Source organism: Pocillopora verrucosa, chromosome 11 (genome assembly GCF_036669915.1).
Source record: "Pocillopora verrucosa isolate sample1 chromosome 11, ASM3666991v2, whole genome shotgun sequence".
NCBI lineage: Eukaryota > Metazoa > Cnidaria > Anthozoa > Scleractinia > Pocilloporidae > Pocillopora > Pocillopora verrucosa.
Window position 1 is genome coordinate 16,338,275 of NC_089322.1, and position 27,245 is coordinate 16,365,519.

Sequence of the window (27,245 nt, forward strand, 5' to 3'; positions counted from 1 at the left end):
TATCTTATTGACAGCATTGTGAATAAATTTACTTTTTTGATTTTCAAACGTGTTTTACTGTGCAACAAGAATGGCTGCATGATAAATAGATGAATTATCTTTTTGCTGTCCTAAAAACTCTTCTTTGGATGAAGAAGGGTATTTAGGATTATTTTTGACTTTGCCTGATTGCATCAGTTGAAAGCTAAGATGTAAAGTTCACAAGAACCCCTTCTGCCTTACTAGGTTCAGTTTAAGAGCCAAGTTAACCAAGATGTTGTATTGCACATTTTGATTGTTCAGAGACAGAGAAAATCAGATGAAGTAACAGGGAGGACTGGGGAGGCTGATGGTTTGGGAGGCATTCCAGCTACACAGCCTCCCCTCACCACACCCCTAGAAAGAAGACATATTCCTCTACAACTGAGCATGACACTGGAGTAAATTGTGGGCCAGCTGGGTGTGCTTACACATTCACACAATACCCTTCCTTTAGCCTGGATCAGGTGCCGGGGGTGGGGGGGGGGGGAGGGAAAAGATGGTGGGGAAGCACTATAGTTGCTCTTTCTCTCTTCCCCCTCCCCCTAAAGAAAGGAATACCTGGTCGCGAGATGAGGTTCATTTCTGAAACAGCAATGAGCTATCAAGTCCATGGCTCCCGTCGGGAAAAAGGTCATGAACAGTCTTATATGAGTTTTTTGTTGTACAGAGACGAGTCAAAGATTTCGTGCAACGTGGAGATTTATTAGCTTACGCCTAAACTCAATGATATTTGATTTTTTTACGATATTTTTTGGTGTAGGGGAGAGATTGTCATATTCAATGAGCCACTTTTTTGTTTGGAACAAAGTTTGACTAGGACTGAGAATAAACTACGAGAGTGCCTGGATAACCAACAGAAAATAACTCTACAGATCAGACCTAACGAGTAGTGCAATACAGCATCAGTATCTAGAGACTCAATCATTAGTCATGTTCAGAATTATTTTAAGACTAATTTTTGTATGGTAATATTGTAAACTATGAAAGAAATTTTCAATTGAGTGTCGAAAGTAGTCATGGATATAGTCATGGGTATTAGTTTACCTTGACTGTAGTCTGTTATTGGTTTAGAGAGCCTATGCTGCCCTCTTGACCAATCAAGTACGTGCCTCATCATGATCGAGTGTTGGAATAGGGCCATTCGTATATTTCCAGCGCTTCAGGCTCTTTGCTAGTTTTTCTTTTGAGTTATCTCTGGCCTTTGGCTATATTTCCTTTTTTAGAGCAGTTTCCAACTGAGTATCGAAAGTGATGCTGTATTGCTTTGGTTCTGCTTTACTTCTTTGTGTGGTTGGTCCACAGAAACTCAGAAAGACTCGCGTCACAATCTTAACCAATCATATGTAAAACTAAGACCAAATACGACCTGATCACTCGCGTTTTCCCGCGCTTTAAGGAGGTTGGCTGTTTCTACTCTGAGTTCTCATTGGCTAATAATCATGGAAACCTTTTTTCTGATTGGCAGTTGTGATTACCTTGGTTTTGGTTTTTCGATACTGAATTGAAAAGTGCTCGATGATTGGCAGTTGTAATCACTTTGGATTGGGTTGCAGGACACTCATTTGAAATGCGCTTTTTGAGAGTACAGTGTTTTATATCTGTGAGTAAATATCACATAAAGTTACTAAGTCAATGGCAGAACTACAAGTAGATTAATAAAATATTTTTACCTACCTTTGCTGTATGTTTGGAATGAGAACTTGTTTTACATTTAGTCGGAGGTTGAAGTAGCTTTTCTATTAGCTGATTTTATTTGCTGGCGTTCTCTGTATTCAATGTTCGTATGTGTTTTAAAATTGTTTTTTTTCGTTTAAATACGTATTCAGTAACTTTAGACCTAGACTAAACAGAACGTTATTTGTCCGCTGGTGGATACGAGTTTATAATATCTCTCACAAAAGAGAGATGTTGTCGACACTCGAGGATAAATTTGTATCAACCCACGACCATGTAATGCCTTCTCAGGGTTGTCAAAAAGATTTTGTGTAACAGCCGTCAATTCAGTGTCAATACCACGTTTTATTCGATCCGATCAACTACGCTCTGCACACTGTTCGAATACAATGCTGTATGATAAATCCTTTCAAACAAGTAAGTGTCCTTTTCCGTAACCTTGAAAAGTGCTGCAATATCCGTAATGGTTCCGTAGTGTTCTTTTTCTTCGATGTAAGTCTAGTTAAACGATCCTCATCCGAAAAATAAAAGCGAAAATAACAAGCGATGAAAACACACGTGCGCTGAGATTTAACGTAGTGTCGAATGGCAAAATCTCGGCAGAGACTGGGCCTAGTGCTCAGAGAACCTACCATTTACATTTAGAGTAACTGAACTGTGATACAAAGAAGGCCGCATAAAAAAGTTTTATTTACACCATTGTCATGCTTCCATGCCTGTTACCGGATTAATGTAACAAATCTGCCCTCTATGTAGAAAGGGCTTATCTAGAAATGTTACATATTATCTTTTTCAAACTTTCAAATGCCGAACAACAATCGCATCAGGGGGCAAAATGTCTTGTTTGGTGCATACACTGTCCGAACTGACTGGTTTCCGAAACGCAGAATGATTCCGAATGAATTGGGTTCCTTTGGGGAAGGAACAAGCGATGGGAGCCTGTATCACCGAGTGAAGTACTATAGTATGGGTACATGATAGAGAGGTAGGGGTAGTAAAGATGGAGATAGGGCCACTTGACCCAGAAAAAGGGGTGCAGGGTACTAGACAGAGAGGTAAATACTCTGGGAAAATTTTTAAGGGGGCGGTGTGGGTTTAGATCATAGAAATATGCAGAAATAAACAACAACAACAACACCTGATGCCTCTTTCACCTCATTAGCAGATAATAGTTTGTCTGTAACTCTGAAGTAGGATCAAGATCAAAGCCCAATCTTGTTTAACTGATTTTGCATGAAGATCATCATCCTTCTGCCAAGGGTTAAAAAGAAATTTTCGCCGTAGGGGTAAGGCCATCTTCATAGATTAAGTTCAGGGACCTGTTTCTTGAAAGTACCGGTAACCAGGAGCCCATAAGTAATGAGCTCCGAATACAGCAATTGAATGTACAGACAGGGAACTTTGTGAAAAGCTTCGGCAAAGAGGGAAGTGGAGATGGAGAGTTTGTGTTTTACTTATTTACTTTATATATTTTCAGCAGGTTTAAGTAGACTCTTCCGTGAGTATATTTTGGGAGACTGATAGTTGAGCTCGATAATATTAATTGACTCGTCAGATGGAGCATGCTTTTACATCCAATTCTTTAATGACCACTCATGGACAGTGTCTTGCATGATTAAGCTGTAAACAATTTGACAATTTCGTAGTACTTAGTTGCTTTTGGAGGAATTACATCTAAAATGTGATTAGAATTCATCTTAAGACTGAGAAGTGTTTTGAATGCATCAAGTTAGATATTCCTCCACAACTGAGCATGACACTGGAGCTCATTGTGGGCTAGCTTGATGTGCTAACACATTAGGTGTGCAAACATTTCTGAACAGGGAAGTATTTTAGAAACCAAGCGCCTTGGGGGTGGGGTGGGATGCACTCCTGTTAATGACTCCATCATGCTACCACACATTGAGGAGAATACCAGGGGTTGAAGAGGGACCCATGTCAGGGGGAAAGAAGCAAAAGAGTTTGGCCCAATGAAAAGTTTACACATATCAACCACGGATCATTATCCATTTTAAAACATCCTCCCTTCAACAAAACACGAGTCTTAGAAACGGGGGCCACGGCTTTTGGGTACCCAGTTTAAGAATACAGTGTTTTATATCTGTGTGTACATATCATATAAAGTTACTATGGCAATATAAGAACCGCAATCAGATTAATTAATTAATTAATTAATGAACTATTATTACCGACCTTTGCTGTATATTCAAACTTTCACGACGCCACACAACGACAGCATCAAGGAGCAAAATTCCCTATTTTGTGCATACACCGTCCGAACAGACTGGGTTCGGAAACATCTAAATTCAATTAAAAGTACAAAACTTTGCATGCTGATCAACACAGTTCACGTGTTTCGAGCCTACGAGCGATGTGAGCGTGACAGAGATCCGCGAGAAAACAAAACATCACTTTCACATTCATTCCTCATATCCGTTACCTTTTCCCTATTCCTGATTTTTCTAACGAGAAGTTACACCCGAGCTTGTCCGATCTTGTCCGAACGATTTCCGAATATCGTGTCGTACTGTTAAAATGGCCGCTTGGAGAGTACTTCAAGAACACAGTCAAGAAGAATCTTGAAGTGGTATGAGAGGCTTTTGCACATTGAAACAGAGGAGAAAAATGCTCCGTCTGCAGAGGATCGAAGGGAATTGCTATGATCCATCTCTACAACCAGAAAAAATTTTGCTAAAACCGACTGTCACTCGTCTCGGACGCAGTGATGAATATTCAGATGTTGTTATTGACAGTGTGATATCTCCTTTAATGATCAGTCGTGTTCACGCTGAAATTCATTTCAGCAATGGAAAATTCAGAATTGATTGTAAAGGACTGAACGGGCTGCTAGTCAACAAAACAAAGCGTAGCTCTGCTGTCCTATGCGATGGTGATGTTGTTGTCTTTGGAGGTGCTGGCGTTAAAACGAAAGAGGGACAGAGTTTGTCAGCTTACGATTCGGAGCTTGTGTATGTTTTTAATGAGGTCTGCCAGAATGATTCTGAAGAAGTGGGCTCCCTTGGGGAAGGAACAAGCGACGGAAGCGTGCGAAGGCGAAGCAAACGGAAAAAGCCCGCATCACTAAGTGAAGGAGTGAGGTATGGGTACATGACACTCAGAAGTAGGGGTAGTAATGATGGAGAGTAGGGTCACTTGACCTAGAAAAGGAGTGTAGGGTACTAGACAGAGAAATAAATATTCTGGAAAATAAATTCAAGGGGGTGGTGTGGGTTGAGATCATAGAAACTACAACAACCTCTTGCCTCTTTCGCCTCCTTAGCAGATACTATTTTGTCTGTAACTCTTAAGCGGGATCAAGATCATACCCCAGTTTTTTATTATTTTGTGATTTTGCATGAAGACTATCATCTTTCTTCCAAGGGTCAAATACACATTTCCCCCAAAGGTGTAGGGGCATCTTCATATCTTAAGTTGGGGGGCCTGTTTCTTGAATTACTGTCCCAGTAACTTAATAGGCCCCAAACCATATTTTAAAGTCAATATTTTAAGCCAATAGAGAAGCAGATTCTGACACCCTAAGCAGTTCATTTTTAATATTTTGTTGATAGTTGTATTGTATAATTTTCACAACTTTTGAAACCCTCATCTTGAATGAAAGCAGACAGCTGTTCAGGCCTCTTAAGTTACCAGGATCTTCCAGAAACAGGTCCCCACTCATTACACCTCCTTAACATAACCATTTTGTTGTATGTGTTCATAAAATAAAGTTCCAGTCTGCTAAAAATAAGACCAAGTGTCAAGACCTAATCTGAACTTCCTATTGAATGCTGATAGGCCTGTCAAACTTCTAATATTTTTGTAATTTCCAGCTCTCCGTGTGAAAAGAAGACTAAAGGCAGCATGGACGATAAGCAGGTAGATAAACTTGGGCTTCTCATTTAATGATTATCAAGTGGCAAATTATTATTTTTTTTTATATCATTTTAAAGAAAAGGCAAAGAGGAACTGACTTTTAATCCTTAGCATAGTTACAAAGCATAGTACAAATTTGCCTAATATCTTTATCACTAAAAATAAATTTATAGGGTTATGACCCTAAGGACAGGTTATTTTTAGAGACCTAACCTAAACCATGGTTTTACACATTCAGTGGATCCAAGGCTTTCTCTATAACAGGGTTGTTGATTTTATTAAATTGTCATCTCCATCTACTGTCAGCTTTTGGCCCTCTTGACAATGTTCACAAAAACAAATGCTCAGATGAAAGTTCCAGCTAAATTGAAGATTATTTAGGATGAGGTCTTGTGAAATAATGGCTAAACTTTGTTTAAATAATCAGATCAAGAAAGCAGCTTCTATAGATAAGTTTTAGTACCATGTATTCTAATATTTACTGGGTAGCATATGGACATTATTAAGTTACAGACTTAATCACTTCTGAAAATCCAAGAGTTAAAAGAGATGAATTTTACATTTTATCAGGATTATCAATTTCTCAGGGTATCATTCAGTGTAGTACACTGTGTTCTGTGGCATGTATCAAAACCATTAATATTATTTTCCGATCCCAGGTTTTTGAAGTTGATCAAAAAGCTGATCCACAGGAAGAAGTAAACATCACTGAAGGTATATTTAACTCCAAGAAGTGAATTAAACGAACTTTATCTTATGTAATGTTACAAATGTAGGATGCAACTCTCCACTGAAGGCATCTGTCTATTGTAGGGATGTGAAGAAAAAAGCCCTGAATGCCTCTTTTGATAAAAAAAGAGTAAATAAAGTCTGTTTGCAAGCAAAGTGACCCAACTAGTGGGAGATTATTCTGGCTTCCTTAGCATGAAGCAACTAGGAGTTTCACCACTCCCCCCCCTAGATGGGATATCAGCTCATCACAAGGTTACCCCCCCAGCATTTCATCAGGCTTCCCTGAAGATTGTCTGGTACCCAGTTATACTCCTCTTACTTTCGATTTAATGCTACATGACTTTGTATATTCTCCATCAAAATTGCAAGTATTCCTCCAACTGAAGTCTGGGAGAAAATTATTATCAATTGCATTAATGGTTACATAGCTGGGGCTCATGTTAAATTTTTACTTCATTTAGTAGATGACAGCAGATCAAAGAGATGCCTAAAAGATTTAAATGAGGAGCTTCTTTGCTGTATCTGTCGTGAACTGATAGTGTTGGCGCACACTTTGCCTTGCTCACACACTTTCTGTTTTGGTTGTATCAGGGACTGGCTTTGGTGAGACATATCACAGAGCATTTTTTTAGTTCTAAAGTCATCTTAACCCGTAACCTTTTAACCCCTAAGGGTGATTAGCATCTAATTTCTCCTTACAATATCATCCTTAAATCACACATTAAAGTTGTGAGAATAAAGGAAACAACCAGCAACGTAAGAAGTATTTGATTGTGAAACAAATTCTCCTTGTCAACACCTTTGGGAATGTATAGAGAACAGTATGGAGAATATGCACAGTGATGTAAGGGTGTAAAGGTTTAAGGTAACTGTGTTTGGTCATTTGAAATGATTTGACAGCACATTATTCAACCACACACAATAGTAGAATGTTTTGATTCAGAAATAACAAAATATTCATAGGTCAAACAGAGTCATTATTTCATAAAAACTTATTAGTTCACTTGTTTTTGTGAAGAAAAGAACCTTCATACAATTGATGTGTTATCTTCAATTACAAAGGCATAATGTGTGGACTCTATCCTATTGGTTCTTAAATTGAGCTTCTAACCAATCACATTTGAGAATTTTATTTCAGTTTGATTCACAAATGTGATTGTATTGATTGATATACCGTAATTTCCGGTCGATTACCCGCGGGTAATCTGTTGATTTTGCATTAAATCCGCGCCACTGCGGGTAATAGGGAGGTGCGGGTTATGTGACAATTTTAAATTCTTCTGGAAGTTGAATTGAAAAAATTTCTCACCTACCTGCGTTTCCACCTCTCAAATGAATTTTATTGTATCAAAAGTGCCACAAAGCGGCACGAAAAAATGATGCCAACTCGAGTTTATTTCACGCATAATTAGTTGCGTGACAAACAAATTTTTATCGGCACGCGTGAAAACAAAACCTTGATGGTGACAAAAATAATCCAAGGATATCCGGCGCATCAGTAACAAATTTCCAGTTTTCACTAGCTTGAGCTAAAGAGAATTTTCCCGTTTTAAGGGACTTGTTAGGCCCAGTAGAACAGGAGATATCGACTTTTTTGAGAAATTGCCGACAGTAATTTTAAATCCCAAATGCATCACCAGAATGTTGAAAATAATAGGTGCGAAACTTAACTAATTTCGCGCTGAAAAAGTATTTTAACGACAAATGAACAATGGATATTGCTCATTACGCTCCTACATGCTATAAAAAGGTAACTGACTGAATAAGAATTATAAACCTCGATCATTCGCGATAAGTGTATCCACGAGTCACCAATTAAGTTAAAACGCCCACGTCACAGTTTTACGTTTGATTATAAGCTTAGAGTAATAACTCTTGCCGATGAAATCGGTAATAGAGCAGCAGCAATAATCAATCAATAAAGTATAAGCTAATATTGACACAGAATTGTGCACATGTCTGAATCGAAAGACTGAAATGTATCGCCTTAATGTCACGTTTTCGCCACCGAAAAAGTTGAATAACAACGTGCGGGTTATCCACCGGTGCGGGTAATCCGTTGACTTATTTTTTCGCCGTATGCAATAATCGGCCGGTGCGGGTAATCGGCCGTGCGGGTAATCGACCGGAAATTACGGTAATTGAAAGAGTGCTAAGAATAAAATGACATGTTAATGAAGCAAAAAGTAAATAAGTTATTTTTCTTGTTTCTACTTAGTCATTCAAAAGACTGTCGAGCAAAGGCTCAACTCAAGTCTGCTGTACTAGTTAAGGTGAGTGAATCCTTTACACCCTAACATCAGTATGCATATTCTCCATACTGTTTGCTCTACATTTCCTAAAGTGCTGACAAGGAGAAATTGTTGAACAATCGGAAGGGCTTCTTTAGTCAGTGCCTATTTCCTACAGGTATTCTCATGACCTTAATGTGTGATTCAGGGGTGAAATTAGGAGAAGAAATTAGATGCTTGTCACTCTTAGGGTTGTAAGGGTTAACAGTTGAAGGGGTGATAAGAGAAAAGCCTCAAGGCTATTTTTGGGCGGAACACCAACTTCCCTTTTTTTTGTGAGGTAATACAAAACAATTTGGAAGGAGAATCTTGAAGTTCATCACAAGTCACTTAAGGCTTTTTTTCCCTCCACCTCTTCAATTTTGCTTGTGCAGTTAGTGAAGGTTAAGGTGAATTGTATCCTATAAGACATTCTCACATTATTTTAGGGTAATGTTTGACAGATTGTGACATCCCAGAATAAGGGTGGATTTTTAACACTGTTCAAGACATATTTGCTTGTCTGTCAAGACCAGTCTGTGTCAGGTCTAGATGTGTTCTATACATATTTAACATAGTTACATATTTTGGGGCTCTTATCTGTGAACTGCACCTAAACCTACTCAATGACTCAATTCTTATTCAGTGCCACATGTAAACAATCTTTTTTTAATTTCTGTGACATGTCCTGTATTTTGTGTATCAGAAAGAAGAATTTAATTGTAATGATAGTGGGTAAGTGCTGTTGTTTGTTTTTAATTTTTTAGCTGCTTAAGCCTCCTACATGTGACTGGTGGTGCGTTAAATAGCTTTTTGTGATGCTTTCAGTGCTACACTCCCACAAAAAAAGGGCAGCATCTCCATCTGTACCAACACCCCATACTCATGACCCCCTCCAAGGACTCTGCCTAAAGAAGCTGCACCCGAGGTAAGTCTGGACAAGCTGTGAATTCATCAGATAGGAAATTTTAGGAACAAACAAGAAAGTTAAGTATAAGATGGCTGCTTAACCTGTTGTTCCTTTAAGAGTGACTAGCATGTAATTTCTCCTTTCAATATCACCCCAGAATCAAACATTAAGGCTATGAGAAAAAAAGGAAATTATTATAAACTAAATAACCTCTCTTGATTGTTAATCAAATTCTCCTTGTCAGCTCCTTGGGAAACGTTTAAAGAACAGTTGGGGGAATATGCATACTGATGTTAGGGAGTAAGGGGTTAAAGGTCTAGAGCTCTGCGTTCAAGACCTGGACAAGTCATTGTGTCGTGTTCTAGGGTGAGACAGTTAACTATCAGAGTGCTCCTCTTCACCCGCGATTATAAATGGGTACTGCTGTCAAGGAAACCTGATGAAATGCAAGGATGGTAACCTGCAATGGACTGATATCCCACCAAGGGGGTAGGGTTGTAAAACCAAACCCAAGAAATCTCAAAGACCAACCAGATGAAAAGAAAATAACATGAGCAGCTAATGAAAACTGATAGTGAAAGCAAACAAACTGGCTGAAGCATGGGAAAATGCAAGTAATCAAGTCACACTTGGTTGGAATTTTGAGTCTGATTGGTTCAGAAAGAGACGCAAGTTTTCTTGACCAATCACAGAGCAAAGTGAGTTAAAACCAAAGCAATCTCAGATTACCTTCAACATTCCATTAATAATTGCTTGAAAACAATGAACATGTTGAAAAGGTTGTTAATTAATTTGTTACATTTTACAGGTCAGAGCTGGAGCAGAGCCTGGGAATCTTGCTGTTGGTGACCCAGAAGTGGTTGAAGTGGGGCTTGCTCAGGTACCCTTCTAACACTTTTTCCTCTGGGGCTAGTGATTATTTATCATGGTGGGGGTAGATAGGGTTGGAGGATTTTGGTTGTGTCTCAACGAAATTTACCTGATCCCTCCATAAGGTTTTGCAGTATTTTTATGATCCTCCTTCTCATTCACAGGCAATTTTCTATAGTCCCCTTTAATACTCTGTTGGTGACAGTAGATTTCCCCCACTATAACCCCCCGGCCTCCCCCCTGATATTTTTATGATCCTCCTTCTCATTCACAGTCAATTTTCTATAGTCCCCTTTAATACTCTGTTGGTGACAGTAGATTTCCCCCACTATAACCCCCTGCCTCCCCTCTGTGATATTTTTATGATCCCCCTTCTCATTTGCAGTCAATTTTCTATAGTCCCCTTTAATACTCTGTTGGTGACAGTAGATTTCCCCCACTATAACCCCCTGCCTCCCCTCTGTGATATTTTTATGATCCCCCTTCTCATTTGCAGTCAATTTTCTATAGTCCCCTTTAATACTCTGTTGGTGACAGTAGATTTCCCCCACTATAACCCCTGGCCTCCCCCCATGCAATATTTTTATGATCCCCCTTCTCACTAGTAGTCAATTTTCTATAGTCCCCCTCGATACTCTGTCGGCGAATGCTGATTCCCCCCTCTTTTTCCTCTGGGGCTGGTGATTATTTATCATGGTGGGGGTAGATAGGGTTGGAGGATTTTGGTTGTGTCTCAATGAAATTTACATTTGTTGAACCGGAAGGCTGATGTTTGACAGTTGCATGGTCACAAGAATGAACTGAAAATAGTGTGGCTGCGAATAACTGCAGCCAAGCGGTTTTTTCCCTTTTGGGCGAAGTCCGTTGCGCGAGTTAAAAGAAAAAAAATCAGAGCTGAAAAAAAAAAAGATGTTCACGCGCCGCTCTGAGCCCTGGGAGTGAGCATTAACAATTTTTTCTTCACTGACTTTTTTCGACTCGCGTAACGGACTTTGCCGAAAAGGAGGGACTGCCCGTAGACTTCGCTGGTTACGCTAAATAAAATGCTGTAGTTTGGTTTGAAATGTTCATACAGGTTTGAACTAGTTTAAGGTCTCTAAACTCAAATAAAACAGAGCCGGCGCCAATTTTTTAAAAAGAGTTAATCATTAACACTTTGACCGAACGCTAGTCAATGTGATATTTGTTACGTTTTGTTCACCTTTTTCGTCTCGAGACAGAATCATTTGCCAGATTTTAGCAGTTTAAAAAAGCAAGAATATAAATCAGTGTATTATTAAAACTTTGCCCTACTATCTTTAATTTTTAAAATGGTAGGGAAGCAGTTCCCCTGACATTGATCCTAGTCCACGATCCGCACCAAATGCAATACGGAAGCGATTCAAAATAAGTTACAACCTTTAGAAGCTAGTTTCCGTCCTCATAAGAATGCAGATTTTCCCTGTCCGTTAGTCTCTCGTGACAGCACATGAAAACTAGACAACTGTTTATGGTTACTCTCTCACGCTTCCTCAGAAACACTGAAATCCAAAACTGAAGCTATCAAATACCGCACTAGAGAACACGAGATCTCTTCTTAAGAAGTCCGATTCGCTGCCTTTAATAGAACACTGTTTTATTTTTCTTGTGGAGTAAAACAAGTTTTGCTTAATCCTAAACTCACTAAACGGCGCTAAATGTTGCAATGATAAAATGAGGTAGATGGTTTATTTCCAAACCTTCGTAGCATGTTGTTCTTCGTGATACAGTGGCTAGAGCGACACATTCGGTCTACAGAACGAAGACATTCGGTTAAAAAAATTGCAATGTCACTCCGTCAATCACTGCGCGAAGATCACGCAATCCTACAGAGATCTAATTCGCTGCTTTAAATAGAATTCTAATCCAAGTCAGTTTCTCGGAACCTCAAACAAAACAGGGCTGTGTTTCTCTGTACAATTCGTGATCATGGAGTCACTTCTGAAAAACCTCAAAGAGCATGTAACATGTTCGATTTGTTCGGATACTTACACGAAACCGAAGACCATTGCTTGTCTTCATACGTTCTGTTGTGAATGCCTAGAGAGACATGCACTAGCGAGACAAAACCAAGGTGTTTATCCATGCCCTGTGTGTCAGGCACAAATTCGCATCCCTGAAGGAAATCACTTTGATGATCTGCCAAGCAGTTTTCTGCACAACAGTTTGTTGAGTCTTCTTGCTGTTCGACGCGGTGGCGAAGGAAGCGAGATCAGCTGTAGTACATGCCAGAAGAAGAGCGCTGAGATCAACTACTGTTTTGATTGTGAGAAGTTTATGTGCCCCGACTGTGTGAAAGCACACGAAGTGTTTCGAGAAACTATGTTTGAGGGACACAAAGTCACACCAGTGCAAAAGTTTCAAGCTACAGACTACGAGGCTTTGTTCAAACGGCAGTCATTTTGCTCAGAGAATTACCACAAAAAAGATGTGATTCGTTTTTATTGCGTGGACTGTCAGAGGTGTATATGTCAAGTTTGCATTGTCACAGATCACAAAAGCCACGACGTTGTTCCGCTTGAAAAGGCAGCGGACGATGAAAAAGCAAACATCATTGCCAGAGCAAAGCTGGTCAAAGGGAAGAAAGAGGCTTGCCGAGGTGTTATTCGTGAATTTGAGAAGACGGAACTTGAGTTGGAAACGAACATTACCACAGCTAAACGCCAAGTCTCTCAAGTAACCGAACAGATGATGGGAAAGCTTCGTCAACTGGAGCGTGAAGCCATTTCTGCCCTCGAGAAGACTCGCGTGTCAAGGATGGAGAAATTACATTCTGGAAAAGCATTGGTTGTCTCTTTGGAAAAGCAACTTGACCAAGCATTTGAGTTCAGTAACAACCTGGTTGAAAGAGGCTCAAGTTCAGACATAATGCAAAACAAGAAAAATGTAGAAGAACGAACCGAAGACCTCATCGAGACCACAATGCCTGTACTTCTGGTTAACTCGAGTGTGGAGTTTGTGTCGACATGTGAACCAGAGAGTTTGAGTCTGGGATTTACGAAATTCGGCGAAACAGATGTGCAAGGATCGACCGTTGAAGGACTGGATCAGAATTTTCAAGCTGGTATAGAGGCAGAGCTACTAATTTGTCCCAAAACAAGCGAAGGAGAAATCAGAAACACTCGGCACACAGATCGTGTTGAAATACACTTGGACCCTGCGGATCAGGTGAGGAGTTTGGCGACGAGTGAGAAAGAAGATGGAAATTTCCAAGCAAAATTTGTAGCGAAAGTACCAGGTACTTATAAAATGAAAGTGAAGATAAATGGACAGAAACTTGCCAAGAGTCCATTTTCTATTCTGGTAAAAGTACGAGAGTTAAATGTTGTAGGCAAGTTGGACTTTCAGAGAGAAATGCTCCAAGGTCCTGCTGGCATTGCAGTGAACAGTTATGGTGTTACTGCTGTGGCTGATCTTAAAGGTCACTGTATCCTGGTATTTGATGATACAGGAAAATTTGTGCGAAAACTAGGTTCTTATGGAGACAAGGATGGACAACTAAACACACCAATAGGCGTCACATTCCTAAACGATGATGAGATTCTGGTGGCAGATGAATGTAATCACCGAATACAGCAGTTGAATGTACATACAGGGAACTTTGTGAAAAGCTTTGGAAAAAAGGGAAGTGGAGATGGAGAGTTAAAGAATCCTGCAAGTGTTTGTGTTACAAGTGATGGACGTTTCATCGTTGTAGCGGAGTACGAGAACAGCAGGATTAAGGTTTTTACAATGGACGGTGAACCTGTGTTTAAGTTTGGAGACAGCGGTCCTGAAAGACTAGATCATCCTCTCAGCTGCGTTTGTTATGAGGAAAAGTTCGTTGTAACTGATCTCTATAATAACTGCGTGGAAGTGTTTGATGAGAAAGGACAGTTTTTGTACAAGTTTGGAGAAAAAGGAAACGGTGATGGACAGTTGAATCAGCCGTTTGGCATATGTGTTGACAAACATAACGTTTTCTTATGTGAGAGGGGGAATAATCGCATTCAACAGTTTACGTTGGAAGGAACTTTCATTGGAAAGACAAATACTAATATTCAATTTAAAGCGCCGTGGAGTGTTACCCCAATGCTAGATGATCGGATTTTGGTCACAGACTTCAAAGGGAAAGAAGTTTACATTCTGAATTGAATGCCCAATTTTGAAAGTAAAAATTAATTCTTGACAGGCAAACCTTTTGTGGATATCTTCAAGTTTTATTATTTTGTTAATTCATTTTGTTAATCACAAGTTTAAGAAAGCAACTAATCATCGGTTATACATTATGTGTCTGTAATTGCATGGGCCCAAGGGCTCTTGCAATGACTTGCTTATCACTGAAAAGGCAATATTTTTTAGGAAATTGCAATTTCCCACAATGTCCTAGCATTTAAGCCCTTTCGTTGCTGTCACAAATGTCAAAACAAGCATAACTGACCAAAGGACTCAATGAACATTTTATTCTCAAAATACAGGTAACATTGTTACATGGCTTCATTTAGATAAATTACAATCAATAAATCATTGCAGCAAACAACAAAAAGGCTTAACCCTTTAACTCCCATGACTCACCAAGACAGAATTTCTCCTTACAATATCAATACAAAATCAAGAAGACATGTGATGAGAACCAAGAAAAGTATCAATTAGGCGATCATTAGTTGATCCAATATCAAATTCTCAGAAGTAACATCAGAAGAATTGTATAGCAGACAGTCAGGATAATTACTAATGACATATTGGGAGTTAAAGGGTTAATCAGCATCAAGTAATTGTGCCCTCTTAATTATTAAAAATGCTGTGGTGATTAAGAAAAAATGCCCTCTGTCTCAGCCAGTCAGCATTCAGTAATTTTGCCCCACATCTGATAACATAAAAAAAACATTAACTCTCCAAAATGCACCATAACTGCACATGCATATGATACACACTGTCCACTTTCACAAGCATGATGTGTCTACTCTACTATTCAATAATTTTTATGCAATTACAAGTATGTTGCCTGCACTGTCTTATTGGCACTCAAATAAGCTGGTGATAACCAAACATGTGGGAGAATTTGTTTTAGTTTTGATTAAATTGATTTCAAATGTGATTAAGCTTTTTAATTGTTAAAGACTTTGGAGTGTTGTAAAGGCAAAATATACATTTTTGCAAATAACTGTACAGTGGCACTGATTAGTGTTAATTGGTGTTGATAACTTTTACATGTCAACTTTACATTTTTTTAGCAAGAAGACTTTTTCATGAGCATATTTTGGAAGACTTTTAGTTAAGTTTGATAATAGCAACTTGGTCATCAGATGGATCATGCTTTTATTTAGAATTTTTAAATTATCACTTTTGGATAGTAGCTTGCATGATTACGCTGTAAACAATTAAACAATTTCATAGTGCTCGGTAGCTTTTGGAGGAATTGCATGTGAAATGTGATCAGAAACTGTTTATAGACTGAGGAGTCTTTTGGATGCATCAAGTTATTACTCTTTAGATATTTTATGCATGCAGGAGTTTTCATGAACAAGTTCCTTAAGTATTATGAAAATGTAAATTGATTGAATGAATTACTGATATTATAGGAATTTTTCCACTGTATTCATGAACTGTTCTACAGTGCTTATCCTTTAGGTTCGTATAGCATAGACCATTGTTAAAACAAATATCCTACTAAATACATTGTGAATAGATTTACTTGGTTGTTTTGCAAATGTGTGTTACTGTGCAACAAGAATGCTTGCATGAGTAATAGATCGATTCTTTTTTGTTGTACTAAAAACTCTTCTTTGGATGAAGTAGGCTAGTTAGGACTATTTTTTGACTTTGATTGTATCAGTTGATGGCTAGGATGTAATGTTTGCAAGACCCCCTTCCACCTTACTTGGTTCAGTTTAAATGCCAAGTTAACCAAGGTGTTTTCTTGTAAATTTTTCATTCTTCAGAGAAAGAGAAAATTAGATGAAGTAACAGGGAGGACTGGGGAGGCTGATGGCTTAGGAGGCATTCCGGCTACTCGGCTTCCCCTTACCACACCCCTGGAAAAAAGAGATATTCCTCTACAACTGAGCATGACACTGGAGTACATTGTTGGCCAGCTGGATGTGCTCACACAGGTTTGTTGTGGAAACATTTCTGAACAGGGAAGTATTTTAGAAATCAAGAGCCATGGGGTGGGGATGCACTTCTCCTAATGACCCCATCCACCTGGTAAAAGGAACACCTGATCACAAGATAAGGTTCATTTCTGAAACAGCAGTTTGAAAAAAGGTCATGAACAGTCTCATATGATTTCTTTTTGTTGTACAGTGACAAGGCAAACATTTTGTCCAATGTGGAGATGAATTAACTTGGGCTTGGACACAATAATATTTGATTTTTTAAAGACATTTTTCAGTGTAGGGGAAAGATTGTCATATTTATCGAGCCACTTTTTCTTGCAGACAGCTTCAATTTTGGAACAAAGGCTAATGATGACTGAGAATAAACTGTGAGAATGCTTGGATAACCAACAGAAAATCACTCTTCAGATCAGACCTAATGAGAAGCGCAATACAGCATCAGTATCTAGAGACCATCATTAGTCATGTTCAGAATCTGTTAAGAATATTCCTTGTATGGTAGTGTTGTAAACTGTAAAATAAATTTACAATTGAGTGTCAAAAGTGGTCATGGATTGCATTGGTTTATCTCAACTTTAGTCTGTTATTGGTTTAGAAAGCCTATGCTGCCCTCTTGACCAATTAGGTGGGCCATTTGTGTATTTCCAGCACTTCGGGCTCCGCCAGTTTTTCTTTGAGTTGTCTTTGGCCTTTTGTTATGTTTCTTTTGTTAGAACAGTTTCCAACTGAGTACCAAAAGTGATGCTGGATTGCTTTGGTTTTGCTTTACTTCATTGTGTGATTGGTCCAGAAAACTTGTGTTACAATCTCAACCAAGGAAATTTAAAACTAAAATCAATCATGACCTGGTCATTGGTGTTTTTCCATGTTTTTAAAGGAGGTTGTCTGTTTTTACTCTGAGTTCTCTTTGGCTAATAATTAAGGTAACCTTTTGTTCTGAATGGCAGTTGTGATTACTTTGGTTTGGGTTTTTTGATACTCAATTGAAAAGTGCTCGATGATTGGCAGTTGTGATCACTTTGGATTGGGTTGTAGGACACTCAGTTGAAATGCACCCTTTGAGAATAAAGTGTTTTATATCCAGATGTACATATCATATAAAGTTACTAGGGCAATATCAGAACTAGATGTAGATTAATAAACTACAGTATTTATTCACTTATAAGGTGCACTTGGTTACAAGACGCACCCTTAACTTTCAAAGACAATATTATTGTGACAAGCAAGCAAAATGAAAATTTCACATAAATACGGGAAATTACTGTACTTACTACAATTTTATCGGAATTGATGGTCTGTAAATGGAGAAACCAACAGCATGTCTTGTTCTCCAGCTTTCAAACAAACGGTTCCTTTCAGAGCCACCCTGGTTCTTTTTAGAACCAAAAATCAGTTAAGTCAATGATCAACATTGTTTGTCTTTTTTTTATTCATTTATTGGTATTTATTTACATACTCATTTCAGTTTATTAGGGAAATTTGGAAAAGTTATATTTTGTTACGCGAAAATACTCGGTTGTAAGATGCACCCCAAGTTTTGAGCAGATTTTGATCAAGCAAGCATATTTTCTTGTAAAAAATGGTGTGCCTTATAAGTGAATAAATACAGTATTTTAATTTATACCAACTTTTGCTGTATGTTTGGAATGAGAACTTGCTTTACATTTAGTTGGAGGCTGAAGTAGCTTTTCTGAGAGCTGATTTTATGTGTTGTTCTCTGCATTTGATGTTCTTTTGTGTTTTAAAGTTTTTGTTGGTTTAAATACATATTCAGTAACCATAGATCTAGACTAATCAGAACAATATTTGTCTTCTTGTGGATATGAGTTTATAATATCTCTTGCGAGTGAGATGTTGTTGACACTCAAGGATAAATCTGTATTAACCCATAGTCAATTAAGGCCTTCTCAGAGTTATCAAAAAGATTTATAGTAAGTACAGGTACAAAGGCAGCACTAAAAAGTTTTGTTTCCATCATTGTCATGCTTCCATGCCTGTTACCGCCTTAATGTAACAAACCTGCCTTCTGTGTAGAAAGGGCTTATCTAGAATTATTATGTATTATTTTTTACATCAAACTTTCAAAAGGCCAAACAATGACAGCATTAGGGGGCAAAATGTCTTATTTGGTGTGTACACTGTTTGAACAGACTGGGTTCCGAAACGGAGTGGGCTTAGATCATAGAAAGATGCAGAAATAAACAACAACCTTATGCACTTTTGCCTCCTCTGTGGATACTATTTTGTCTGTAACACTTAGGCAGGATCAAGATCAAACCCTAGTTTTGTATTACTGATTTTGCTTCAAGATTATCATCTTTCTGCCAAGGGTCAAAAAAAAAATTTCGCTTAAGGCGTAAGGCCATCTTTATACATTTAGTTCATGGACCTGTTTCCTGAAAGTACCAGTAACTTAAAGGGCCCCAAACCATATTTTAAAGTTAATATACTAAAATAGTGCCTATTTTATATCTATTTTTTAAACTATTTTTTCCTTATTTTCCAGACTATTTTAAAATTATTTTAAAACTATTTTAAACCTATTATTCTGAAACAAAAAATGGTAAAAAAATAGTCTGGTTGGCAAGGCATAACTACTGTATAGATAACTTTAAAATAGCTTTAAATGGAGAAAAAGGGGAATGCAATTTGATGATAAAATAGGATTAAAATAGCATTAATGAAACATTAGTTAGAAAAGAAAATAGAGAAAAAATACAAAAAATTGGGAAAAATAGGATATAAATACCTACATTTAAAATAGGTTTAACATATACATAAAATAGGAATAAAGGAGGAAAAAATAGGAATATATAAAATAGTTATAAGAGACATAAAATAGACATAAAACAGGGATAAAATAGGAAAAAAACTTGAAAAAATAGGATAAAAATACACTTATAATAGGTTTAAAGTAGAGCCTCATGTATATGCAATTCCAAGGAAAAAATGTAATTCTTAGGAATAGCAGGTGTGAATTTTCATGGTAAATTCAAAAAGGGAATTCCTAGGAATTCCGAACTGTAACAACACTGGTTCTAAAAACCTAGAAATTTCCAGAAATTCCAAGTTAATAGCCAACAGAGCACCAACGACTTTCCCTAAAAGGCTGTAAATCTAAAAACTTGCCAGAAATTCCTAGGAATTTTCAGGAATTTCTAGGAATGTTAAGAATTACTGGGAATTTTAAGCAAAAATTGAGGCAACTAACATGAAATAAATACTAAAAATTTAAAAATCCCAACTAAAAATTCAAGTATTCAATGAAATTTATTTACACACTTCACTTAGGTTTACATGTAAAATATTTTGACTGTATTTTAACATAAACAAGTAGTAATGTTAGGACAGAATTTGATTTCTTTTTCTTTTCTGGAAAACTTCATAAGAATTATCCTCAATTAAAATCTTGTTGTAACTGTAACAATAAATTAGAATGAAGTTATCCTAAGCTGGTGTTTGCCTTTTTTTCCTAGGCTTACAGCTTTCTCTGCAGGCCTTGAATGAGGTTGTCTACAAGAAGCCTTTCCATTTTGTATCTGGATTCCATGGCATAAAAAAAAAAATTATGAGCTCAGACAAAGCCTTAGATAGCTATAAGGAAAAGGGCATTCATTGGAATCCTAATTTAACAAAGTGCACTGGGATTGGAACTTCTACTATATTGAATGACTTTCATCTTGGAGTTAGCACATCTCTTCCATAGATTTTAATTTAAAAAAAAGGGCTGAATATATTATTTTGTTTTTTATCAAGGAGGGCTTCTTTATGTAATCAGGTTTGGTTAATCACAGTTTGTTTTATGAATCTAGAATGTTCCAAAACGTGACTAAAGTATGTAACCTTCAAAGGTTACTAGTGTAGCGGAGAAGACAATCCGAACGCACAATATAATTCACGGTTTAATCAAATGAAGTACGTAATCAAAATTACAAACGAAAATAAGGAGATCGGAGTGAAATCACAGATGAAGAGGGCGAGGTAAGATTGAAGATAGCGTAATTATGATTGATGGTAACGTTGTAGCTGAATTTGTGTGGTTCAAACTAAAAGAAAATGCAGCAGAAACCAAACTAAGAAAATATCCCTGAGAAATGTAACACTAGCCTAATTAACAATGAAGCGATTATAAAGTGAACTGAAAGCGAAAAATAAATCGATGTCCGTATCTAAAGAAAGGGAAATATCTTAAATGTGAAATAAAGAAAACATACTTTGGTCTAGCTCCTAATGATTGTAGATAAAATCGCCGATAGCGGATCGTACGTGAATAGCAGACAAAATGAAATATGAAACACAATATTTGGTACGTGTGCTTAAATGAAACTGATTGAAATAAAAAAAACTTATTAAGTAATAATCATTAACCAACGAAGAAATAATAGACCGGAACTAACATAACAGGAAAGTACACAAGTTACGCGCTTCGAAACTAACAAAGTAATCTTGAAACCTTACTGATAGATTTATGGTAAAATTTTCGCTCGGCCCCATACTACTGTATAAAAAAAAAATCTGTTTTCCCAAAGGCAATCTATTGTTTTTGTAATTGTTTTCTCTATCCAAGAACTGAATGCATAATTTAGTATGGGCTGTGCGAAAATTTTACCAGATTTATTTCATTGTAAAGTGTAAACTTAAGAAACTGTGGCATGCAAGTGACTGTTTCCATTCTCAGAATTATTTGAGTTTCAGTTGCGCTGAGCGTTGTGTAAGCTTAATTCAAGCCGTTATATCTATTTCTTTGGTAAGATTTTGATCACGTAACGAATATCGCAATTTTTACTCACCTCAACTTTCAAATTCGTAGCTTTATAAATGGCCATTCGACCTTTGTTCGTACCAGTCGATATGTCAACTGTTGTCCCTTCTTTTAACACCACGGCGCCAACGACTTCCTTTTCACCTACAAAACTCACGCTCTTCTCGTTTTCTCATTGAACCACGATAAAACCCATCTTTAGAAATGTCATATTAGGTAAAACAGTTAAGTAAAGAAATAACACGAAGCACGAGCTATCAACCGTTGAAAAGTGCATTCAAAGATGAGCGCGAAATGGAGTCTTCTTTGTTTCTGATTTCGGACGTGATCACGTGGATCTTTTGGGAATTGTCATTGGCTAGTAAAGAGAATCCACTGGCTTGCCCGATTGCAGTTTCAAGAGAAGCGCGTAAGTACATGCTGACTTCTACCTTGGATCCATGTTATGACGACGATATAAATAATGTGAACTCACTCTATGTAGCAATAATGGACAAGAATCGATCGTATTACAAATGCACGATTTGTGGCCGAAAGTTGTCGAGGAAATAAAGACTCAAAGCCCACTTCTGAGCAAGCTTGGTTGCTGTGCTGATCGATTTGTTGATCAGTTTCAGTTAAACATGACCCAAGCGACGATCCGGGCAATAAAAAGTGGAGATTCGACGCTAAAGGCAAGCCTTCGCGTTCAACTCTTTGGCAAAGAAAGAAACTTAAACCAACACCAGCAGTTACAAAAAACGCACAAATTTGTCCACATTCAGTTTTTAATTCATATCTCAACAAATATTTACAGGAATAACACCTACAATATGTCATTTTAAAGTGTATAGAATGGGCTTCTCAGGAAAAAAAAAATTCATTATTGAAACCCAGGACTTTCCTAAAAAGTAAAATTTAAAACACAAAATAAGTAAGACATAGTGTAAAACTTGAGGTCAAAAGTCACTTTTCCTCACAGGTATAGGTTACTCAAGATTAATTGACAACAGAAGTTAATTATTGACATGTCAGCAACATTTCCTGAAAATCTGAAAGAAAAAGAATAAATAATGAATTTTTTATGAATTTTTATGTGCACCCATGTCATTCCAAAAAAATTAGCAAAAATTTGTCCACATTCAGTTTTCAATTCATATCTTAACAAATATTTACAGGAATAACACCTACAATATGTCATTTTAAAGTGTATAAAATGGGCTTCTCAGGAAAAAAAAAAATTCATCATTGAAACCCAGGACTTTTCTAAAAAGTAAAATTTAAAACATAAAATAAGTAAGACATAGCATAAAACTTGAGGTCAAAGTCACTTTTCCTCACAGGTATAGGTTACTTAAGATTAATTGATAGCAGAAGTTAATTATTACCTTTTCAGCAACATTTCCTGAAAATCTGAAAGAAAAAGAATAAATAATGAATTTTTTATGAATTTTTATGTGCACCCATGTCATTCCAAAAAATTAGCAGGAAAAAAAAAATTTGTTGGGAAATTCGACTTTATAACAGGAGGATGGGTAGGCCCTGATGTGTTACTGGGTGAATGAATTTGCCTTTTAACATCCCTACTAACTAATGAGAGTCCTCCCTGAGAAAACAAGGACCAAATCACAACTATTCCCACTGACAAAGATAAAAGCAACAAGGTGAAAAAAGTTTTTTTTTTTTTTTCTGATATTTTTGAGAAACACAACATCTGAAAACATTGGAATAAACATCAGCAAAATTTGCCTGTGGTACTTCTTAGAGTGAAACACTGCAAAACAATCCCAATCCTTACTAACATGCATACACTTTTGACATTGAGGGGCATTGCAATAAGATCGAACCCTGAAATCTCTCCTACCCTCTTTATAACATACCACACAGCGTCTCTGAGTATCAGAGAAAACTGGGATATGGACAGTTGTAAATTCCTCTGGGGTGGAAAGGGGTGATTTCAACATGGTATTCTCTGGTGGACTACCATAATCGGGTAAACCACAGAGTTGCCAACAATTTCTTCCCAGAAATCACCCAAAGAATACTGAGAGGGCCTTTTTAGAGCTTCATTGTCAGGAAACTGAGCCTGATGCTCTTTGAAAACGATAAAGCCATTGATTACAGCCATGTCAAATAGGTGGTAAACCATAGTTTTCCACCACTTCATGGACTTACGTAGTACACTATTTGTGGTTAGAATCTGGTAGCAGCAGAAGGAGCAGAGGGGCCACCAACAACACATTCAAACAAAAATATAATTTTCAATGAATAAATCAATTATCCTCAACATTTATAGAATAATATCCTAAACAAATTCAAGTTATTCTATGGTATACGCATTCGGAAATTATACTTGTTGTTAAATTTCGCAGGTTGGAAATATTTCACTCACCAGGAGCCATGGGTTCCTAAGTCGAAGCGCAAGCCTCCTCCGGCCGATCGTCATCTTCAACTTCTCCCTCGCTAAAAATATAAAATGTACACTGCTTATATTCCGTAAAATACTCAAAATTAACCGAATGAACAAGCGATACTAAACTAAATCGCCAAATCGCCAACGAATTCCAAGCATCCGACGCGTTCGAAAAATGCATTTCTCCATAGCAACAACTAGCAGCTGATCGAATTACGCGTCTAATATTTCGCTTGTGCAAATAGTTTGAATCGCATCACATCTCATCGCTAAAAACACACTCTTAGCGTAAATTATTGATTTTCAGAGTCGCAAAAATCAATTTGTAATCAAATTTCAAGAAGTACGCGAGAAATCAATCACAAAAGGGCTATCTGAGGCGAACAACTTCGCATTTCAAGACAACATGTGCGATGGCGACCATTTCGCGATGGCCGATATTGACTTCTCACCTCGATCTGCCGGTCTAAATCACTTTCTTCTCCACTGTCCATCCCATCAGCGGTGTCTTCATCATAAAATATTTTTTTCTAAAGCAATCTCTGCGGAGATAAAGCTCACCCGTGCACGCTTCGACGATGAGGCCATCTTCGACGGTGAAATTTTAGCACTCAAATGAACGTTGTGTAGCACACATTTAACTGTCGCCCTTCAAACTCGCTACATGATTTGTTTAAACGGAAACTTGAAAGCTACAACAAAGCAAATGAAAAACGTCGGCCTGACGTTTTCAATTTTGAACCCGTCTTTATCTTGTTAACACAGAATCAGTGTAACTTTTGAATTTCCATGAGTGTATGTAGTGAAGGTATGATTGGTGCAGGTGCCAAACAGCTGCCTTAAAATTCTATTTTGTAATATAGAACAACAATACATTGTTAGTCAAGCTTGAATTCACAAATAAAATAGGAATAAAATGTGACTGGTTATTGCACTACACGTCTCGGGGCGTGAAATTAATTTTTTTTTCTGATAGCCACTTGGCTCCTTAATTCTTCAAAGTGGTAGCCAAGTGAGAAAAAGTTGATCGCCATTTTCAAAGACAAACAAAACCTTTTTTAAGCTGTCAGCGTTCTAGATAGACCCTCCAAAATTAAGTTTGGGAAAAGATCTTTAGCGTACTACAAGGTGGACACTGGGATAGACGATATACAATATCGGAACTCACCCAACTGCACTCTAAACCGAGTTTTGGGATTCACTGCCAAGGGTTCAAGCATCACTCTAACGTCTGAGGAGGACAATAGGCTCTGCAGGCTTGCTAATGGTGACCCTGATGACGAAGATGGCGGGCCATCTGAAACCTTATAGAATCATTGCTCTGAAGGATTCATAGCCGACGTAATGCGATATGACTTGGCTAACCTTTTAAAGAAAAAAGGAAGTATAGAAAAGAGAATCTGTTATTCTTCAAAAATTACCGTGTAAATGAAGATCTTTCGCGATTTTTCAAAGGTTTAAGTATAGTTAAATTGGTTTAACACCGTTTTATGCGCAATCTCGTCGAACATCATCGCCAATTACATCTAGGAAAAAAAGCTTTTCTGTCCGCGATTTACTAGGAATGTTATTAAAATTATATTCCAGTTTACATTATTTCTTCAATACCACGGTTTTTGTTTAAAAGGAAAGTTTAAAAAGTAATTTGGGATGATAGGGAAATATTTTCGAGCTGTTTTCTTGCAGTTCTACGTCAATTTTATATTTAAAAAATGGCCATCTTTTCCCAGTCGGAACAATGTTATGCTGCACTAGAAAAACATTTTAGTCTAACAGTTATTTACAAATTTAAAATGGTAAGCAAAGATTTGAACTATTAGTTCTTTGTTACTGTTAAATCACTTGAAGAACCTCGAGGAACCTGTACAAAAGAAATGCGGCCTCGCCTCTTCAGAGTTGCTGAAAAGATGTGGAATGAATGGACATTGGACTTAAGTGACGGACAGTCAAAAATTTATCCCTTAATTTGCTGTTATACATTTCTCATAATTATCAAATGTTGTTATGGAAATATGAATAGACAAACATGCATTCACAAACATGTCCTTCAATAGCGAAATCCGCCATTGAAGTCATTCCTAGAAAGCGAAATGCGAAAATTAAGGGCAAATCAGAAACTAAAATCTGGAATCTTTTGTGTTTTGGAATCCGGAATCTGCAGTGGTAGAATCCGGAATCCAGCACCTGGAATCCGGAATCCACAGCGTGGAATCCAGAATCTAATACTGTCCTGGATTACCTTACATGGGGCGAAACATTAGAGCTCACCTAAATCCAAGACGGCGTCTAGTTATCGATCAAGATGCATGTGTTGCGTTTTGGAAACGAACTTAACGAGGAAGTTTGCCGCGGATTTATCTTTGCAAATCTTTTTAATTCACTATATCTCTTGTTAAGGTTATGATGAAACATTCTAGTCTCCAATTTGGCGACTAATTTCCAGGATTTGGTCGCCAAAGTGTAAAATTTAGTCGCATTGGCGCTTGTATTAGGCGCAATTTCACGCCCAGCGTCTAATTGCTGTTTTAAATATTGTGGGTCTGGGATACTTTGTAGAAAATAGAATTAAAATAGGCTATTTAATACATATTTTGCAGTGGAATAGAATCCACCTCAAAAAATAGAAATGAAACAGTCTATTTTAGACCTATTTTGTAATTACTCAACATTTTCTTTGATAACCTATTTTTTCATATTTTCCAAAGGAAATGGCCATAACATGTCCTATCAGCAGAAAATATATATAAAACAGCCTATTTTATCACTATTTTACTCATGTAGGAATTAAAAATAGGAGTAAAATAGTCTGTTGTGCTGGTTATCTTTCCACTTGTTTAGAGAAAATAGAAATAAATTACACCACCTTGTTCAATCTTGCTTTAAAATAGGTTTAAAATATAAGTAAAACACAATTAAAATAGTGGCTTTCCTTTCCCTATCAGGTAAAATAGCAATAAAATACAAGTCTGAGGGAATAAAATAGTATAAAATAGATGGGACCCTAACCAGTCCATTTTCTATCTTTTCCTGATAGTTTTGCTGTATAATTTTAAAACTTTTGAAAAGCCCATCTTGAATGAAAACAGAACTGCTTTACAGGCCTCTTAAGTTACCAGGATATTCCTTAAACTTGTCAATTAGACTGGCAAACCCATTTTGTAGTTCTTGTTCCTACAATCAAGTACCAGACTGCATCAAACAAGACCAAGTGTCAAGACTGAACTTCCCTCTGAATGCAGATAGACCTGTCAATCTTGTAAAATATTTTTTTTTATTTTTAGTTCACCCAGAAGTGTTGGAAGTTGGGCCTGCCATGTCTTCAATTCCTTAGGTACCTTTTACCCCATAACATCAGTATAAATATTCTCCATAATGGTCTTTGTAGTGTTTAGTGGGGAAATAATGACTCCGGAGGTACAAACTCAACTTGGATTTTTATGGCGGCGAAGTAACAACGGTACAAGGGTTAATCTTGACATGCACGAGGTGAGTCACGTGATAAAGAAAACATTACATCATAACAGTCTTCATAAATTTTTAAAGAGGCTGACAAGGAGAATTTGTGTTACAGTCAAGAGCTGCTTTAGTTGGTGATCATTTCCTTTGTTCTAACGACTTTCATGTC

General features: G+C 37.3%; 1 protein-coding gene and 2 long non-coding RNA genes across 3 annotated transcripts; 1 reads left to right on the forward strand and 2 right to left on the reverse strand.

The window, feature by feature from the left end:
* Nucleotides 1-11,252: 11,252 nt before the first annotated feature.
* Nucleotides 11,253-14,838, forward strand: LOC136277058 (E3 ubiquitin-protein ligase TRIM71-like). Its single transcript, XM_066158703.1, has one exon. The coding sequence runs from the start codon at nucleotides 12,298-12,300 to the stop codon at nucleotides 14,500-14,502; it is 2,205 nt and encodes a 734-aa protein (XP_066014800.1). The 5' UTR covers nucleotides 11,253-12,297; the 3' UTR covers nucleotides 14,503-14,838.
* Nucleotides 14,839-15,083: 245 nt separating this feature from the next.
* On the reverse strand, nucleotides 15,084-21,494 carry LOC136277060 (uncharacterized). Its single transcript, XR_010715767.1, has 3 exons — nucleotides 21,257-21,494; nucleotides 17,738-17,838; nucleotides 15,084-15,214 (listed from the first exon to the last, which is right to left on the reverse strand). It is a non-coding gene; the product is annotated as an uncharacterized lncRNA (long non-coding RNA).
* Nucleotides 21,495-21,962: 468 nt separating this feature from the next.
* LOC131794972 (uncharacterized) lies at nucleotides 21,963-24,242 on the reverse strand. Its single transcript, XR_009341012.2, has 4 exons — nucleotides 24,073-24,242; nucleotides 23,600-23,670; nucleotides 22,596-22,620; nucleotides 21,963-22,259 (listed from the first exon to the last, which is right to left on the reverse strand). It is a non-coding gene; the product is annotated as an uncharacterized lncRNA (long non-coding RNA).
* Nucleotides 24,243-27,245: the final 3,003 nt, after the last annotated feature.